The following is a 15,717-nucleotide window of genomic DNA, read 5'->3' as shown; positions in this document are numbered from 1 at the left end:
ACATTGGTGGCATATCAGAGATGAGACTCACATCAATCTCTAGAACAGGGCCCTCAAGGTGAAGAAAGGCACACCACGCAAGCGCATCCACCCTCCATTTGCTTCTATGGCAGTTACGGAAATAGCCAAGTCCTTTGCTTTGGGCGACGTGTTCTAGAGATAGGGGTGGGACCTTCACCTATCTGACATTGGTGGCATATCCTAGCGATGTGCCACTAATGTGCTCGATGATACAACCCCTTTAGGTTCGTGTGAGCTAGTAATATCTTTCATCGGTGATTTAGACTCCCTGTAGGTAACATTAATTGTAAACCTGATGTAGGTATAAGTCTTCTCTGTCGTTTTGTCACTTGGTCCATGAACCTGAAAGCTCAGGACGAACAGGATATATGTCCCGGTCTATACAGAATTCAGGGAAGTAGAAAGAATAATTTTTTTTGACAGAAGGCAGCAGTATATGGAGGCATCGCTCTTCATCATGTATAATATTTATTTTTATATTGTAATTTACACTTCTATTGAATCGCTCTCATTGTCTCCTCTGCAGTGTAAGAATGAACCTTGCAGTCAGGGCGAATACAATGTCTACAGCACTTTCCAGAGCCACGAGCCAGAATTTGATTATTTGAAGAGCTTGGAAATAGAGGAAAAAATTAACAAGATTAAATGGCTCCCCCAGCAGAACGCAGCCCACTCCCTTCTGTCAACAAATGGTAGGATCACAGATCATCTGCCTCCATGTGCTGCTACGGGAGGGAACGATTGTTTATGAGGATGTTAACGAGCGCTGCGTTCCTCTCCACAGAGACCTGCGAAATTCACTTAACTGTTACATGGGCGCACACAATGGCGCAGGTTTATTATGTGTTGTGTGCCAGTGTATGTGAAGTGAGAGGAGGGAAGAATTAACGGCACATGTGGGAATGTCTGCATGGTTGAACCTATTCTTACACCTATGCATCTGTATCTTGGCACACAGATTGGTTGCTTTCTTTAACATCTCTGATAAATGTGGCACAACCTAACTCCTTTAAGGCTAACTTTTCTTATCAATTTTCAATTTTGATTAGAGAGGAAAAAGTTTACGGAAAAAAAACTCCCCCTGTTTGGTCCATTTAACACAATTCAACAAATTGCACAGTTTACAACACAAACTGGTTGAAACCTAATGGCTCCTCTTCACTGAGGTCTTGTGGTTGGGGGCCTAAGGTGAAAAATGCTTTACACAAAAGTTCCCCTGGAAATGGGTTTTCCCACCATGACAGTGATGGAGTGTCACTAGGATCACTTCCTGGTTGGTTTGGTGTTCCAACTACAGGGACACCTATGATCCTCAGAACCAAGGAGCTAAAAGTTGAGACCTTGGTCTCTTGTCCTCAGGATCAGGGGTGTCCCAGAGCTTGGACCACAGCAATCATGTTATGGCATATCCTAGCAATATGCTACAACATTATATATAAAAAAAAAAAAATCAATAGATGGATACTTTGGTAGATGGATATATGTGTTGTGAGGATTCGCTCTGGTAGGCAGGGTAAGCGGACGCAGAACAGAGGCAAAAGAAACAGTTTGTAAAACAAAACTTCAGGGTTTATTCACACAGGAGAAAAAAACAAAGCAACATTGACAGTCTTAGTGTTTGTTCACACAAAGGAAAGTCCAAAGCACAAAAACAGTCACCTTGTTAGCAGGTTCTTTCAGCGTCCACAACTGGCTTTAGGGGGCTGTTTCCTCGCATGCGGCTCTCAGCCCTCTAGTATGGCACCATGCTTTAGATCCCAATACAGAGACTCAGATTCTGAGCCCAGCTGCCTATTTAAGGACAGCGAGGTGCGGCCAAAACCCGGACCGGCACTTAAACTCTAGTCCGGTATTTGATCTCACCTGGCTGGAAATCAGCCCAGCCGCCCATGTTGGGAGGAAAATACCTGCCTTCCCAAACAAAACCTCTTGCTATGTCACAGTGTTTATGGATAGATGTATGGATGAATAGATGAAAACTTAGGTAGATGGATTTATGGATGGATTGGCCAATGGAGGGTGGCTGGATACATGTGTGGGTGGAGGGATACAAGGGTAGATGGATAGATGGATACTTGGGTTGATAGATAAATAGGTTTATGGATGGATGGATGAATGAATGGACACATGGGTAGAAGGATACATGGACTGATGGATGGACATAGGTGGGTGAATGAATAGATGTATACATGAGTGGATGTTTGGATGGATGAATAGATGGGTTGAAGGTAAATTGGGTGAATGGATAGATGGGTTAATACATACATAGGTGGATGGATGGGTTGATAGAAGTATGGATGGATAGATAGGTTGAGCGATGGATACATTGGTGGACATTTAGATAGGTTGATGGTTGGTTTTATGGGTGGATGGAATTCTAAATATGTGGAGGTAATATTGGGTGTTGTCCTCTATTTTATTATTATAGTGATTTGAAATCTCTCTTGCTTATGGATCTGTATTCCATGCTCTATGCTTTTCACAATAGGGTTGCACACACTTTTGGAACTGTATGGAAACATATTAGCATAATAGTGAGAGTGATATTGTGATATTGTTACATTCTAGATAAAACAATCAAATTATGGAAAATTAGTGAGCGTGATAAGAGGCCAGAAGGGTACAACCTCAAAGATGAAGAAGGGAAGTTGAAAGATCTTTCCACCGTGACCTCCTTACAGGTAAGAAGGACATTTTGGTTGTATAGATCATTTAATGTATAGAAGCAACATTTAGGTGCTGCTAGAGCTGAGGATAGTTAAATATATACTGTGTTCTATTGCCCTCCAGAGTGCGCCCCATTAGTGCCATCATCCACAGTACCCCTGTTACTGCCACCAGCCACACTGCTCACCATTCCTTGGGTCAACTCTTCTCCTCCCTAAGGAAGTCCATGACTTGTCAAATGACATTCTCTGCATTAGAGGGAAACCACAGGAACACAGACAAGTACAGTATATCATGTAAAAGGGCACTGCAGACCACATGTGGCCCATGCCCCCACAGGTTGACCACCCTATGGTAAATAGATGTAAAGAACTAGCATTGTTACAAAAATTTCATTCCAACATAGAATAATGAAAATCTGGACCTGACACTCAAATGTTTGGGTTATTTGCAACATTGGGCGGTATGTGTTAGACATTTTCTAATCGTCTTTTATTTTCAGGTGCCTGTTCTTAAGCCCATGGATCTAATGGTAGAAGTTTCCCCTAGAAGAATATTTTCTAATGGACACACGTATCATGTCAACTCCATCTCTGTCAACAGTGACTGTGAGACGTACATGTCAGCCGATGATCTCAGGATTAACCTCTGGCACTTGGCAATCACAGACCGGAGCTTCAGTATCCTTTCTTACAGTAGGAAGCAAAGTAGGAGCTCATGACAGTAAAGTCCCTAGATAGATATCCCTAGATGTCCATGGATAAAGGGTTTTATCTGTAGTACAGTAGAACTTTAATTATGTCTTTGAATGGTTAGTGATGCTTTACTGTAGAGCAAAATTACCTCCACCATGATTTTATACAATGTGCACATGAGGTTAGAAGTCTCCATCATCACTCTCTGTTGCACTGAAATCTCACACATGCGCCAGGCGACCTGGGGACCATGCTGGAGCTTTCATTTAAGAGAGACCAAGTGGAGGTACATGAAAGGGAAGAGCCTGAGCACTTGCCGGGCTTGGGACCGGCCACTGGGCACTTGCCCTTCAAAAGGAGCAGTGCTGCAGTAACCAGCTCCATCCATTGCACACTGGATGGAGCTGTGAAGCTCTAACATGTACTCCATATGGATGGCTTATCCTGAGGACAGTTCAAGGTCATCAATATAAAAATACTGGACAACCTCTAGCTGCCTGCATCCACCACAATGGGGAGCACACTTCCTACATGCTTTTACAGCACCCATTCGAAGCAATAATAAATGTGTATGCAATAAGCGCACAACACCCCCTAGTGGTGACTGCTGGCTTACAAAATTTTAGAGATAATGATGACCATTCAAGTGAATGGAAGCTGAGATGCAGTATGGCCACTACACGTTGGATGTAACCTTCTGCTTCCAGCTCCATCCATTGTTTTGCTTCTGGCGCCAGCGTCTGCCAAAAACATCAGATCGATAGGGGTGTCAGGTGTTGGGCCCCCACCGCTTTGACCTAGATGAACTATCATGAGGATAGGTCATCAATATCTACAGGATGGAAAACCCCATTAAAAATTGTATAATTTAAAAGGTTAGTCCCATTCTAGACATTTATGGTATATCCCAGCCCATTTGGTGACTCTGTGAATAGAAAGGTGTCTGCATGTGCAGGTCTCTCTCTATTTAGCTCTATGGGATTTCCAAAAACAGCTGAACAAGCGCGCAGGGTTTTTGGAGCTCTGTATTAGGAGTACAGGCACTGAACCTTATAAAGCTTTGTTACTAAATTAGCCAGCATAAAATGAACCTAAAATTAACATGCTGAGCTGTCAGTATTATAAGCTTGATATCCACTGCAACACGTGTCTTCTGCAAGCCATAGACGGACTTCCTTACTGTGTCAACATCTGTAAACCTACTAGATTAGGGCGAACAAATGGCCATCTAAAAACACATTAAACATTCAATTGTGCGTTAAAGGGTCTGTTAATGATACGGAACCAATAAATGGATTGTACAGTATTAGAAAACATGGCTGCTTTTTTCCAGAAACAGCGCCGCGCATGCCCATGGTTTGCGTCTGGTATTGCATCTCAGCTCCATTGATGTGAACAAGGTTGAGCTGCGGTATCACGCACAATCTCTGGACAGGTGTTGATCTTTTTGGAAGAAAGCTTCCATCTTTGTCTAATCTTGTACATCCCCTTTAATGTGCGAGCAGATATAAGTTACCACCTTTGGGATACAATTACCTGTTCTTTATTTTCCTGTGTTTGACTAGTTTATTGCTCTGCTCCGTTAGGGCATAGCTCCAGTCAGTGATCCAAAATGAGATGCATTGCTTAATGGGAGACTTTAAACCTGACCATTTAACCATGCTAATCACGTTGTTGACAATGGTTGGGGGCTTCCATTGTCACTCTCACCTTTGGAACCTCACCTACATATCTGGAAAACAGGGGTACAGTGACACAAGTTTGCTGATTCCCAACCAACGAACTCTCAATACATTTCAGGTGGCCTTGAAAGCTCTCTATGCTATAGTCTACACCACTTTAAGGAACTATTTGGAGAGCGCAAAGACCACGAAGAGGTGTGTCTAGTTCGTACCATTCACTGAGCGTTTGAGATATGACGCTCTATAAAGCATGGATGGCTACACCTAGGTTCAGATGTATGTGCTTACTCTTCCTTTTCACTGTTGAGGAGACCCCATCCCAGAATTTGCTATAGGGCCACATGGGTTTTTTGTCTTCTTCCATGCCAGAGGAGGTTACTTGCCTTTGTCTCCCTTTGCATCGGAGACCCATTTCAAAATGTACTATAGGGCTCAGAGGTCATTTGCTTTGTTATCATACTACTGATGAGATCTCATAACATAATTTTTTTTATAGAGCTCAGTGGTCATTTTCTGCTCCCATTGTTGTCAAAGCCCCATTCCTGAATTTGCCATAGGGCCCAGAGGTCTCTTGGCTTCTTTTCCCTCTTTTGTTTAGATCCCATTCCATGATTTGTTATAGGGCCTCAAGATCAAAAGCCTTCTCTCACCGTTGTGGTAGACCATTTCAAAGTTTGTTCTAGAGCTCACAGGTCATTTGCCTTCTTCTTATACTAGTGAGGAGATCTCACTCCAAAATTTGCTATATGGCCTAGGAGTTATATGCCTCCTTCTGCTGCTGTGGAGGACCATTTCAAGATTTACTATAAGACCCAGACATTATTTGCCTTCTTCTCCTTCTTCCAAAGAGACCCCATTCCATTATTTGCTATAGAGCCTGGAGGTCTTTTTCTCCCCGCATAAGCCCTATCCCAGTCTTTTTTTAATCGTGCCCAAAGGTCATATGCCTTCTTCTCACTGAGGAGCCCCTAATCCAGAATTAGTTGTAGCGCTTAGGCTACTTTCACACTAGCGTTGTTTAAATCCGGCGTTCAATTCCGACACCGGAACTGCCCGCCGGATCTGGAAAAACGTGTGAAAACAGATTACATTTGAATCCTGATCAGGATTTTGATCACAATGAAAAAATGCATTGGAAAAAATGGATCCGCCATTTATGGACTTTAACTTTTTTTTCACATTTTTCGGGTTTAACATGCAAAAGCCGGATCCAGTTTGACTGAACACACGGCAATAATGCAAGTCAATGGGAAAAAGGCCGGATCCAGGGTTCAGTCAAAGTGTTCAGGATTTTTGGCCGGAGGTAAAAATACAACATGTTACGGTTTTCTGAAAAGCCTGATCAGTCAAAAAGACTGAACTGAAGACATCCTGATGCATCCTGAACGGATTACTCTCCATTCAGAATGCATTAGGATAAAACTGATCAGTTCTTTTCTGGTATAGAGCCCCTAGGACGGAACTCAGCGGCGGAAAAGAAAAACGCTAGTGTGAAAGTACCCTTAGAGGTCATATGCTCTTTTCTCCCTGAGGTGCCCCTAATCCAAAATTTGTTGTAGGGCTTAGAGGTCATATGCCTTTTTCTCCCTGAAGAGCCCTAATCCAGAATTTGTTGTAGGGTTTAGAGATCATATGCCTTCTTCTCCTTGAGGTGGCCCTATTCTAGAATTCATTGTAGGACCCAGTGCTAATATGCCTTCTTCTTCCACTACTGAGGAGATTTTATTCCAGAATTTGCTGCAAGCCCAGAGGTTACACCACTGTTTAAGGGATTTCTTTGTTATATTATTTATAGTTTTCTATCCTTAGAAAAACCTACAGATGTGGAACAAAGGCCTTCACATACATTGAAGCCTCTTTCTATAAGGGCACCAGACCTATAGGTTCAGTCTGCTCACTCATTGCTGAACAAATATTGCATGTGTTCAGCAGAGGAGCCGAAGGCTTTATGAGTCTTCAGATGTCTACATTCAATTATTTTGTGTCAGATGAAGCAGAGTCATAGTTCCTGGAGAGCTGATTATTTTCCACATACTCTTGGGTATTTTGTAGAGTCTCGGTGATAGCATCACTTTCAATTATACAGCAGTACTGCGTGAGGATGGATCGTACCCACAATGGTCAGTTATTTTCAGGCTTGGTACTTCCAGGAGCTTGCTATCCTTTTTAATATTGGCTGTTTGCTTCTCTTTAGGGCTCCTAAGGGTTTAGATTAATTAGGAAATCAAGAAAAGCCTTTCCTTTTAATCAGCATAATGTTCTATTCCAGTCTGGCTTCTATCATCGGTAAATCCTCTCAAGTCACAGGGTGCTCAGTGTTCTGTATAGAAATCTGCCAAGAAGATTACAGTTCGTGTATTACGGAAAAAAAAAAAGAAAAAAAAAAAGGTTTCTTAACCCCTTTAGTGACCAGGCTGTTTTGAGCCTTAAAGGGAATCTGTCACCTCTGGCAAGTCCTATTAAGTACCATAATACATGTATAGAACGTCTGCTGCTGAACCCCAGATCGGTAATTTGTATGTCGATACATACACACAAATGTGAAATACACAGCGTCCTCTCCATTATGCGCGCATGCCCAGGAATCCTCTCAGTGCATGTTTTTTGCATCGCTGCATCACAAGATCCAAGCAAAAACCAGCATTTTTTTTCTTGTTTTTTTTTAAGACTTTTACCGTATGGGATAAATTACATAAGCTTTATTCTCCAATGGAAAAAAAAGTAAATTTTTTAACTTAAAGATTTTTTGTTTTATTTAATGAAACTTTTTTTTTTACTATTTACTAGGGGACTGTAACTGGCAATCTTTTGATCGCTTCTGTAATACTTTCAGTGCTATACTTACAGTCACCATCAGGGTGCGCCAGAGAGTTTGTGGAGTGCAGATGCTAGATAGGGGGGAAATCTGATATCTATGTAACCATTAAAATGCCACAATCGCTATTGACTATGGCATCTAGGGGCTTAAACAGTTCGGATTGGTGCTTCTGCTATCAGGGCCATCAGAGCAGGAGCCCTGTTGTCATGTAAGAGCTGAGCCCCTGCATGGGAAACCCTTATTGACCACCGTAAAAAGGTGTATGGGTGGTCACTAAGGGGTTATCTCATGAAAAGTATACTATGAAATGAATGGGGCATTTCAAATGAAGTATTATTGCAATATACATGCAATAAAAATAGTGTTAATTTTTTTAATGTACATTGTATTTTCCTCTCTGGTAGCGCCCCCTGCTATTTCTCCTTCTGATTAGCTAATCGCCAGGCCATCTTTAAAGGATATATACACCTTTGGGGGCATTTTTATTATTATTGCATTGAGCTAAAAATATATTTTTTAATTGCTCTTTATATAAAATATGGATTCCTCTTTTCTGCATAGACCTAAACTGCTCTAGTAGCACCCTTTGGATTTTCTGTCTTTTCCGTCAGACCAGCAGCTGACGGACTCCTTATCTCTGCTCTCTGACCTCCTAGCACTCATCTCAGCCTACTGATCTGCCGAAGTTTTTTTTTAGGTGGATTTTGTTAATGTGGACCTAGCCTCTTTAAATCTGGGGGTTGTAAATGAAAGATTGGACTTTTCCCTTCAACCATCGATCCATGAGTGCCTAAGTTAATTAAATTATCCAGATTCGCTGGTCCATAGACTACAATGGAAGATTAGTTTAAAAAATGTGCTTAATTCATCCTAATGGAAGCACATTGGAGCAAATCAGGCCATATATTCACTCACCTCTCTCTCTATGAGGGATGTCAAACAAGTGGACTATTGGATTTCTCTGTAGTTGTCATTGATAACTAAAGTCATAGAGCTTGCTTCTACTCGGTGGTAGATCCCAGTACACAGCGGGCAGGTATCTGCCAGTACTTGTCATGGACTCCCTATCCTCCATTCGTGCATCATTATAATTGACTGCTGCATTTAAAGCCTGAGTGACTCCACATGATATCTTGTAATGGCTTTTCCCTGCAGTTTTAAGCAGTCATGAGCAACTACTGCAGTCCCATCATTTGCCACTGGCCGCTAGTACAATCTCTTTGTAGTTGGTGATTAGTTTTATTGGCTTTCCATTCTGTGCCTGAATCTAAAGTGTCTCATTTCCATGCAAAACAACTGCAAGATGTGAAATGTTAAACCCACTGGGGCTCATACAGCAAAATGCTTCCTGTACAGAGCGTTCCAAAATGTTCATTTTTAGGAGTAAACAATACCTTTGTACCATGCTAGCCATTAAATAGAAGATATCAAAATTAGATCCCGTCGCAGCGGATACCCTCTAATGGCTAACTGAAGAGATGATGACAAGATTGCAAGCTTTTGAGACTACTTGGGTCTCTTCATCAGGCATAACACAGGATCTGAAGATTCACAGATGTACAGTTAGGTCCAGAAGTATTTGGACAGTGACACAATCTTCATGATTTGGGCTCTGCGCGCCGCCACACGGGATTTTTTAATGAAATAACGGAGATTCAATTCAAGTGTAGACTTTCAGGTCTAATTCAAGCGGTTGAACAAAAATATCCTATGAAATCTTTAGGAATTGCAACCATTTTTCTACAAAAGGCTCCTTATTTCGGGGGCTCAAAAGTAATTGGACACATTAACATTACCATAAATAAATAAAATGTTCATTTTTAATACTTAGTCAATAATCCTTTGCAGGCAATGACTGCCTGAAGTCTCAAACCCATGGACATCACCAAACGCTGGGTTTCCTCCTTTGTGATGCTTTGCCAGACCTTTACTGCATCAGTCTTCAGTTGTTGCTTGTTTGTGGGTCTTTCTGCCTTAAAGGGGTTGTCTCACGTAAGTAAGTTGCATTTATCATGTAGAGAAAGCTAATACAAGCCACTTACTAATGTATTGTGATTGTCCATATTGCTTCCTTTGCTGGCTGGATTCATTTTTCCATCACATTATACACTGCTCGTTTCCATGGTTACAGACCACCCTGCAATCCAGCAGCGGTGGTCGTGCTTGGACACTATAGGTAAAAGCATCAGCCTCTCTGGTGGCCAGGACCATAGGAGCACACATAGGCCGGTGCTTTTTCCTATATTGTGCAAGCACGACCAGCATTGATGGATTGGAGGGTGGTCTGTAACCATGGAAACGAGCAGTGTATAATGTGATAGAAAAATTAATCCAGCCAGCAAAGGAAGCAATATGGATAATAACAATACATTAATAAGTGTCTTGTATTAACTTTCTCTACATGATAAATCCGACTTACTGAAGTGAGACAACCAGTTTTGTCTTAAGCAAGCAATTAGCTCAATCGGGTTAATTGATGGTGGATTAATGGGGGAATAGCCCGTTAAATAGCTTTTGGGATAATTATCCAATTACCTTTTACCCCTTGAAAAATAGGCAGCTACATATTAAAAAGGTGTAATTCCTAAACCCTTTCTCTAATTAGGATGTGAACACCCCCAAATTAAAGAGGACCTTTCACTTGTATAAACTATGTGAACTGAGTATGCTGCCATATAGAGCGGCGCCCGGGGATCTCACTGCACTCCGTTCTCCCGTTATAGGCTCCGGTACCTTTGCTCCTTAAGTTATAGTAGGCGGAGTCTTCCCTTGTTCTGTGGGCGTCTCCTTCTCCTAGGCTGCAGCGCTGGCCAATCGCAGCGCACAGCTCATAGCCTGGGAGAAAAAAACTCCCAGGCTGTGAGCTGTGCACTGCGGTTGGCCAGCGCTACAGCCTAGGAGAAGGAGACGCCCACAGGACAAGGGAAGACCCGCCTACTATAACTTAAGGAGCAAAAGGTACCGGAGCCTATAACGGGAGAACGGAGCGGCGCCCGGGGATAATAGTAAGTGCAGTGAGATCCCCGGGCGCCGCTCTATATGGCAGCATACTCAGTTCACATAGTTTATACAAGTGAAAGGTCCTCTTAAAAGTAGATAGTCTGCACTTTAAGCCGACTTGAATATGTTTTGGTAAACAGCTAAAATGCCAAAACTTGTGTCACTGTCCAACTATTTCTGGACCTAACTGTATACGCAAAAAATATGTGGGAATAGTGTGGTAGATCAGATATACATCAATATGAGAGCTACTTCAGGCAGGTCCAATAGAAATGTATGGAGTGGCAGTGTGCATGCTCGACCTGCTGCTCTGTTCACTTCAGGGGTTTTGTGCGGTACAGGGGCCCCTGTTCTTGTGATCGGTGAGGGTCCCAGTGGTAGGAACCACACCCATCTAATAGTTATCCTTTATTCTGTGCATAGGGGATAACTTCAGATTACTGGAATACCCCTTTAAATATCATAATCATAGTCTGTACAACACTTCAGGGTGGTAATTATGTTCCCCACGGCCATCGGTTGTAGTTTCCTTCCAGCATGGTACAGAAACACAAGACACAACCTGCGGCCCAGGGTCCACATGTAGCCCATGATGGCATTCCGTGCAGCCCCCAACTATCTGGTCACCGGCATGCTTGTTTATGTCTGGTGGCTGCTCACATGTATTGTGTGCATGGGTAGTTCACTACTAACGGTGGACTGTATGACCTATATATTGGCAGAATGGTAGGAACCCGGACATTATGGAGGGATCCACATGGGCTTAATGTCATCCCTATGTTGGTTCCCTTGATAGTTTTGGCAGGAATATTTCCCGCCATTTTTAGTGTTGCCATCTCCGGGCAGATTACCTGGGATGGAAACATGGTTTTGATTGGGGTTGCCACCGCTTGGGCAATTTTGCCCTGGTGCGGCAACCTTTATTTTATTGGTTAAAAGTGTGGCCAATGACAGTGCTGGATATTCTTATTCATTTGCCTTGGTGACAAGGCTGTGATTGGTTATGGCATAGGGGCTTGAGGGAATAAATATGCGGGTGCAGCAGAAGCTGGGACGCCACCTCATCTGAGAAGATAAGAAGATCGTCGCTGCCGTCCTGATGGAGGTGCTAATCGCGGAGCTGAGGAGAAAAGCAGGTGTTGCAGAAGGCGAATGGCTGGAGTCCTGTTTGCGGGAGCTGTCTGCATCGGGTCCAGCGCTGCCTGTAACAGAGAATGTTGATATGAGGACTGCGCCATCTACATTAGGTGAGCGGCGCTCAGCGCTCCAGAAGAGACGTCGCCGGGTCTTTTCCCCTCCCCCCATAGGCATCGGCGTGCAGTGAAGCGGCGTGGGACTTCATCTTCTAGGCTCCCGGATGTGAGGGGACGTCGGGAAGCGGCTTTCCAGAAGCTAGTGCGCAGGCAGGATGCGATTTCTGACTTACCGGATGCGGCTGCTGGTGTTGGTATCCGGTCCTCTTCAGCTCCTCTTCATATGTCCCGGGATTCGGACGCTGCTAGACTTCCTGTGCTTGCATCCTCGTCGCAGGCTGTGTCTTCAGCACTCTCTGGTGGTCGGGAGGAGCAACAGCGTCCGGAAAAAGATTTACTGTCAGTGGATCATGGTGCAGCAACGGGGCTTATTTTTAACTCTTTAGCTGCTGACACTTGTCCACAGGTTTGAGATCTTCTGCGGGGGGTAAGGGCATATAATGATGCTATGCATCTTGTTCCCATGTCTCTAGCCCCTGCGCCGGTCTCTTCTACGTGTGCTGCTCATATTATTTCAGATGTCTGCTCAAGAATTCCTTCCTCAAGTGAGTCGGCAGCTGCTGCGGGGGTGGACCCTATTTCAACGGGATCACCGGCTGGTTCATCTTCTGCAGTTGCATCCACGTCGTCAGTAGGGTCGGCGTCATTGCAGCAGGGTGAGATGCCAGCTGCTTCTTTGCTTGTACATTTGGTGTCGCAGGCTTTAAATGTTTTGAAAGGTATGCTGCGGTTACTCTATGTGTATCTGCCTCTCTCCCTCTCACCGGTACTGCTGGTTCTGCTTTGTTTCCGCGGCCAATTGATGTATCTGTGGCATGGTGTCCAGCGGGTCCGGGTGGACAGGGATTGGGCGGTTCAGGGATGGACGAGCCTATTCCCGTTCCACTTCTTAGGCCTAAGGGTGTCTCAGAGACTTGTTACAAGGAAGCAGTGACATGTACTTTGTCACCGCTAGGTTTTCATCGGTAAAAGAGAAAATGTATAATAATGAATTATTTGATATTTTGTCCCTTTTGCTGGCTTTAAAGGATTTTGTTTTAAAGGGAACCTGTCCCCTGGATTTTGTGTATAGAGCTGTGGACATGGGTTGCTAGATGGCCGCTAGCACATCCGCAATACCCAGTCCCCATAGCTCTCTGTGCTTTTATTGTGTAAAAAAAAACTATTTCACACATATGCAAATTAACATAAAAGAGTCATATCTTACTTGTGTGACCAGCGAAGAGTCATATTTTCAAGCTCTGACTCATCTCAGGTTAATTTGCATATGTATCAAATCGAATTTTTTAAACAATAAAAGCACACAGAGCTATGGGGACTGGGTATTGCGGAAGTGCTAGTGGCCATCTAGCAACCCATGTCCTTAGCTCTATACCCAAAATCCTGGTGACAGGTTCCCTTTAAAGCTGGAAAAAGTAGAAGAAAAGTCAGGTTTGGATGACCACAAGCGGCCTGTTGTGCGGTCATTCAATAACTGGCTACAAGCATTTTATATATTTTCTAGCGTATTAGGTGAACGTAAGCCTGAATTTTTTTCAGGCTTATTTCAGCATCTAGAAATTGTCTTGGAAGCTTACAAAAATGTTTCCGTTTGGGACGGTATTATTATGATGAAGGTTTCCGTCAGAAACTTGCAGTGTATCCGTCTGTGCACTAGGGAGTTAAGGATGTGGGCCTTTGGTTAAATTTGATGTTGCCGCAGCGTCTCTCCCCAGCTCATAGACCGACCACCGGTCAAAGTGTAGGCCTATTGAGAAAGGGCACTTGTTTTGCTTTTAATGATTCGCAGTGTCAATGGCCTGCTATGTGTAAATACAAACACAAATGTTCCTTTTGCGGAGGGGGGTACCCAATGTCCCGCTGTTTTAAAAAAGCTAACATCGCTGGGCCCCCCTCCTCAAAGGAATTGTTGGGAAAAAGCTTGAAGTCCAGTAAGGTTGTTGATCATGCTGCCTTGGCTAAGGCGCTATCCAAATCCGCAGATTGCTGCGTTGATAATTAATGGTTTTAATAATGGTTTTGTAATACCGGGTTTCTCAGGTTTAGGTTGTTCTGTAGTTAAGAATCTGTTGTCTGTGTATGAGTTCCCTAATGTTGCTGTAGATAAAGTTGTTAACGAGTTGTCTTTATGTAGAGTAGCTGGCCCTTTTGTTTACCCCCCTTTTGAGCATTTTCATATATCCCCTTTAGTGGTTATTCCTAAGAAGGAGCCTGATTCTTTCAGACTTATTCACCACCTGTTCTTTCCTTTTGGTTCATCTTTGAATGACGAGATTGATAAGAGTTTGGTGTCAGTGTCCTATGCTTCCTTTGAATATGCAATTAGCTTAATTAAGGATTTTGGGTTAGGTTCTGTATTGGCTAAGGCGGACATAAAGTCTGCTTTTCGTTTGTTGCCGGTTCATCCCACTGGTTTTAATTCACTAGGTTTTTGTCTTTTTGTTTTTTTCTTTATTGACCGGTGTTTACCCATGGGCTGCTCATTGTCATGTATTTCTTTTGAAGCATTTTAATGTTTTTTGGAATGGGTTGTGGCGGTTCGTATGCCTATTGGTTCATTAACGCATTATCTGGATGATTTTTTGTTTATTGATCCAGGTTCATCTCCAGCTTGTGCACGACTCCTTGATTGTTTTATGAATTGGGATTCCTCTGGTTTTAGATCAGACAGTTTTTCCATGTACGCTGGTGAATTCAGACTACCTTCTAAAAAAAATAGTGAAAGCTATTTCTGCGATTTCTGTGTTATTTCGTAGGTCAAGAATGATGGTCAAAGAAATTCAGTCTCTGTTGGGGTTATTAGAGTTCTTATCTAAGGTTATGCCATTAGCCTGTATTTTTTCTCGTCGTTTATCTTTACCTATTGCTGGATTTCGGAACCCTGCTCTTCATGTCCGGGTTTCAAAGGGGGTTCAGGATGATTTATTAGTCTGGTTAGGATTTTTTCAGGGTTTTAATGGTCGTTTGATATGGCAGACTGATTTTGTTTGTGCTGATAATCTGCAGCTTTTTACGGATGCTTCAGGTTCACTTCGTATTTGGTGCTTTCTTTCAAGGTAAGTGGTGTGCTGAGTGTTGGCTGCAATTGTGGTTTGACAGAGGAATAGTTAAAAATTTGGTATAGCTGGAGCTGTTCCCGGTTGTTGTTTCTATTACACTCTGGGGCTCTTAGTTTAAAAATAGGAAGGTAATTCTTAACACAGATAATAAGGGTGTTGTTTTCGCTGTGAATTGTCTGTCATCTAAGTGTAGTATGGTGATAAATTTGTTACGGCATTTAGTTTTGCTATGCTTGAGTTGGAATATCTTGCTTAGGGCAGTGCATATTCCAGGGAAAACGAACGAGGTCGCTGATGCGTTATCCTGTTTTCAGTTTTGTAGATTTCGTCAGTTGGTTCCTTACGCAGAACAGGAGGGAGAGCAGTGCCCAATTCATCTTTGGAATGTGATAAGGTCATGATTATGCGACTATTACAGCAGTCATTTGCCCCATCAACATGGTCAAGTTATGTAAGCGCTTGGTCTAAATGGTCTAATTTTGTGTCTAATTTATCATTGTCTCCTTTGTTATTCTCAGACCA

At 42.9% G+C, this 15,717-nt stretch overlaps 1 protein-coding gene across 2 annotated transcripts in view; it reads left to right on the top strand.

Annotated features, from left to right (window-relative positions):
- PPP2R2C (protein phosphatase 2 regulatory subunit Bgamma) overlaps nucleotides 1-15,717 on the top strand; it is a 209,346-nt gene that overhangs the window by 145,305 nt on the left and 48,324 nt on the right. For both annotated transcript variants that reach the window (XM_040420571.1, XM_040420570.1), the window contains 3 exons: nucleotides 548-713; nucleotides 2,590-2,702; nucleotides 3,191-3,368. In XM_040420571.1, the coding sequence (XP_040276505.1) occupies nucleotides 548-713; nucleotides 2,590-2,702; nucleotides 3,191-3,368 (457 nt within the window). The remainder of the gene's footprint in view (nucleotides 1-547; nucleotides 714-2,589; nucleotides 2,703-3,190; nucleotides 3,369-15,717) is intronic.

This window comes from Bufo bufo, chromosome 2 (genome assembly GCF_905171765.1).
Source record: "Bufo bufo chromosome 2, aBufBuf1.1, whole genome shotgun sequence".
Lineage (NCBI taxonomy): Eukaryota > Metazoa > Chordata > Amphibia > Anura > Bufonidae > Bufo > Bufo bufo.
Note: the sequence above shows the minus strand (reverse complement) of the source record. Positions and strands in the feature narration are given on the sequence as shown.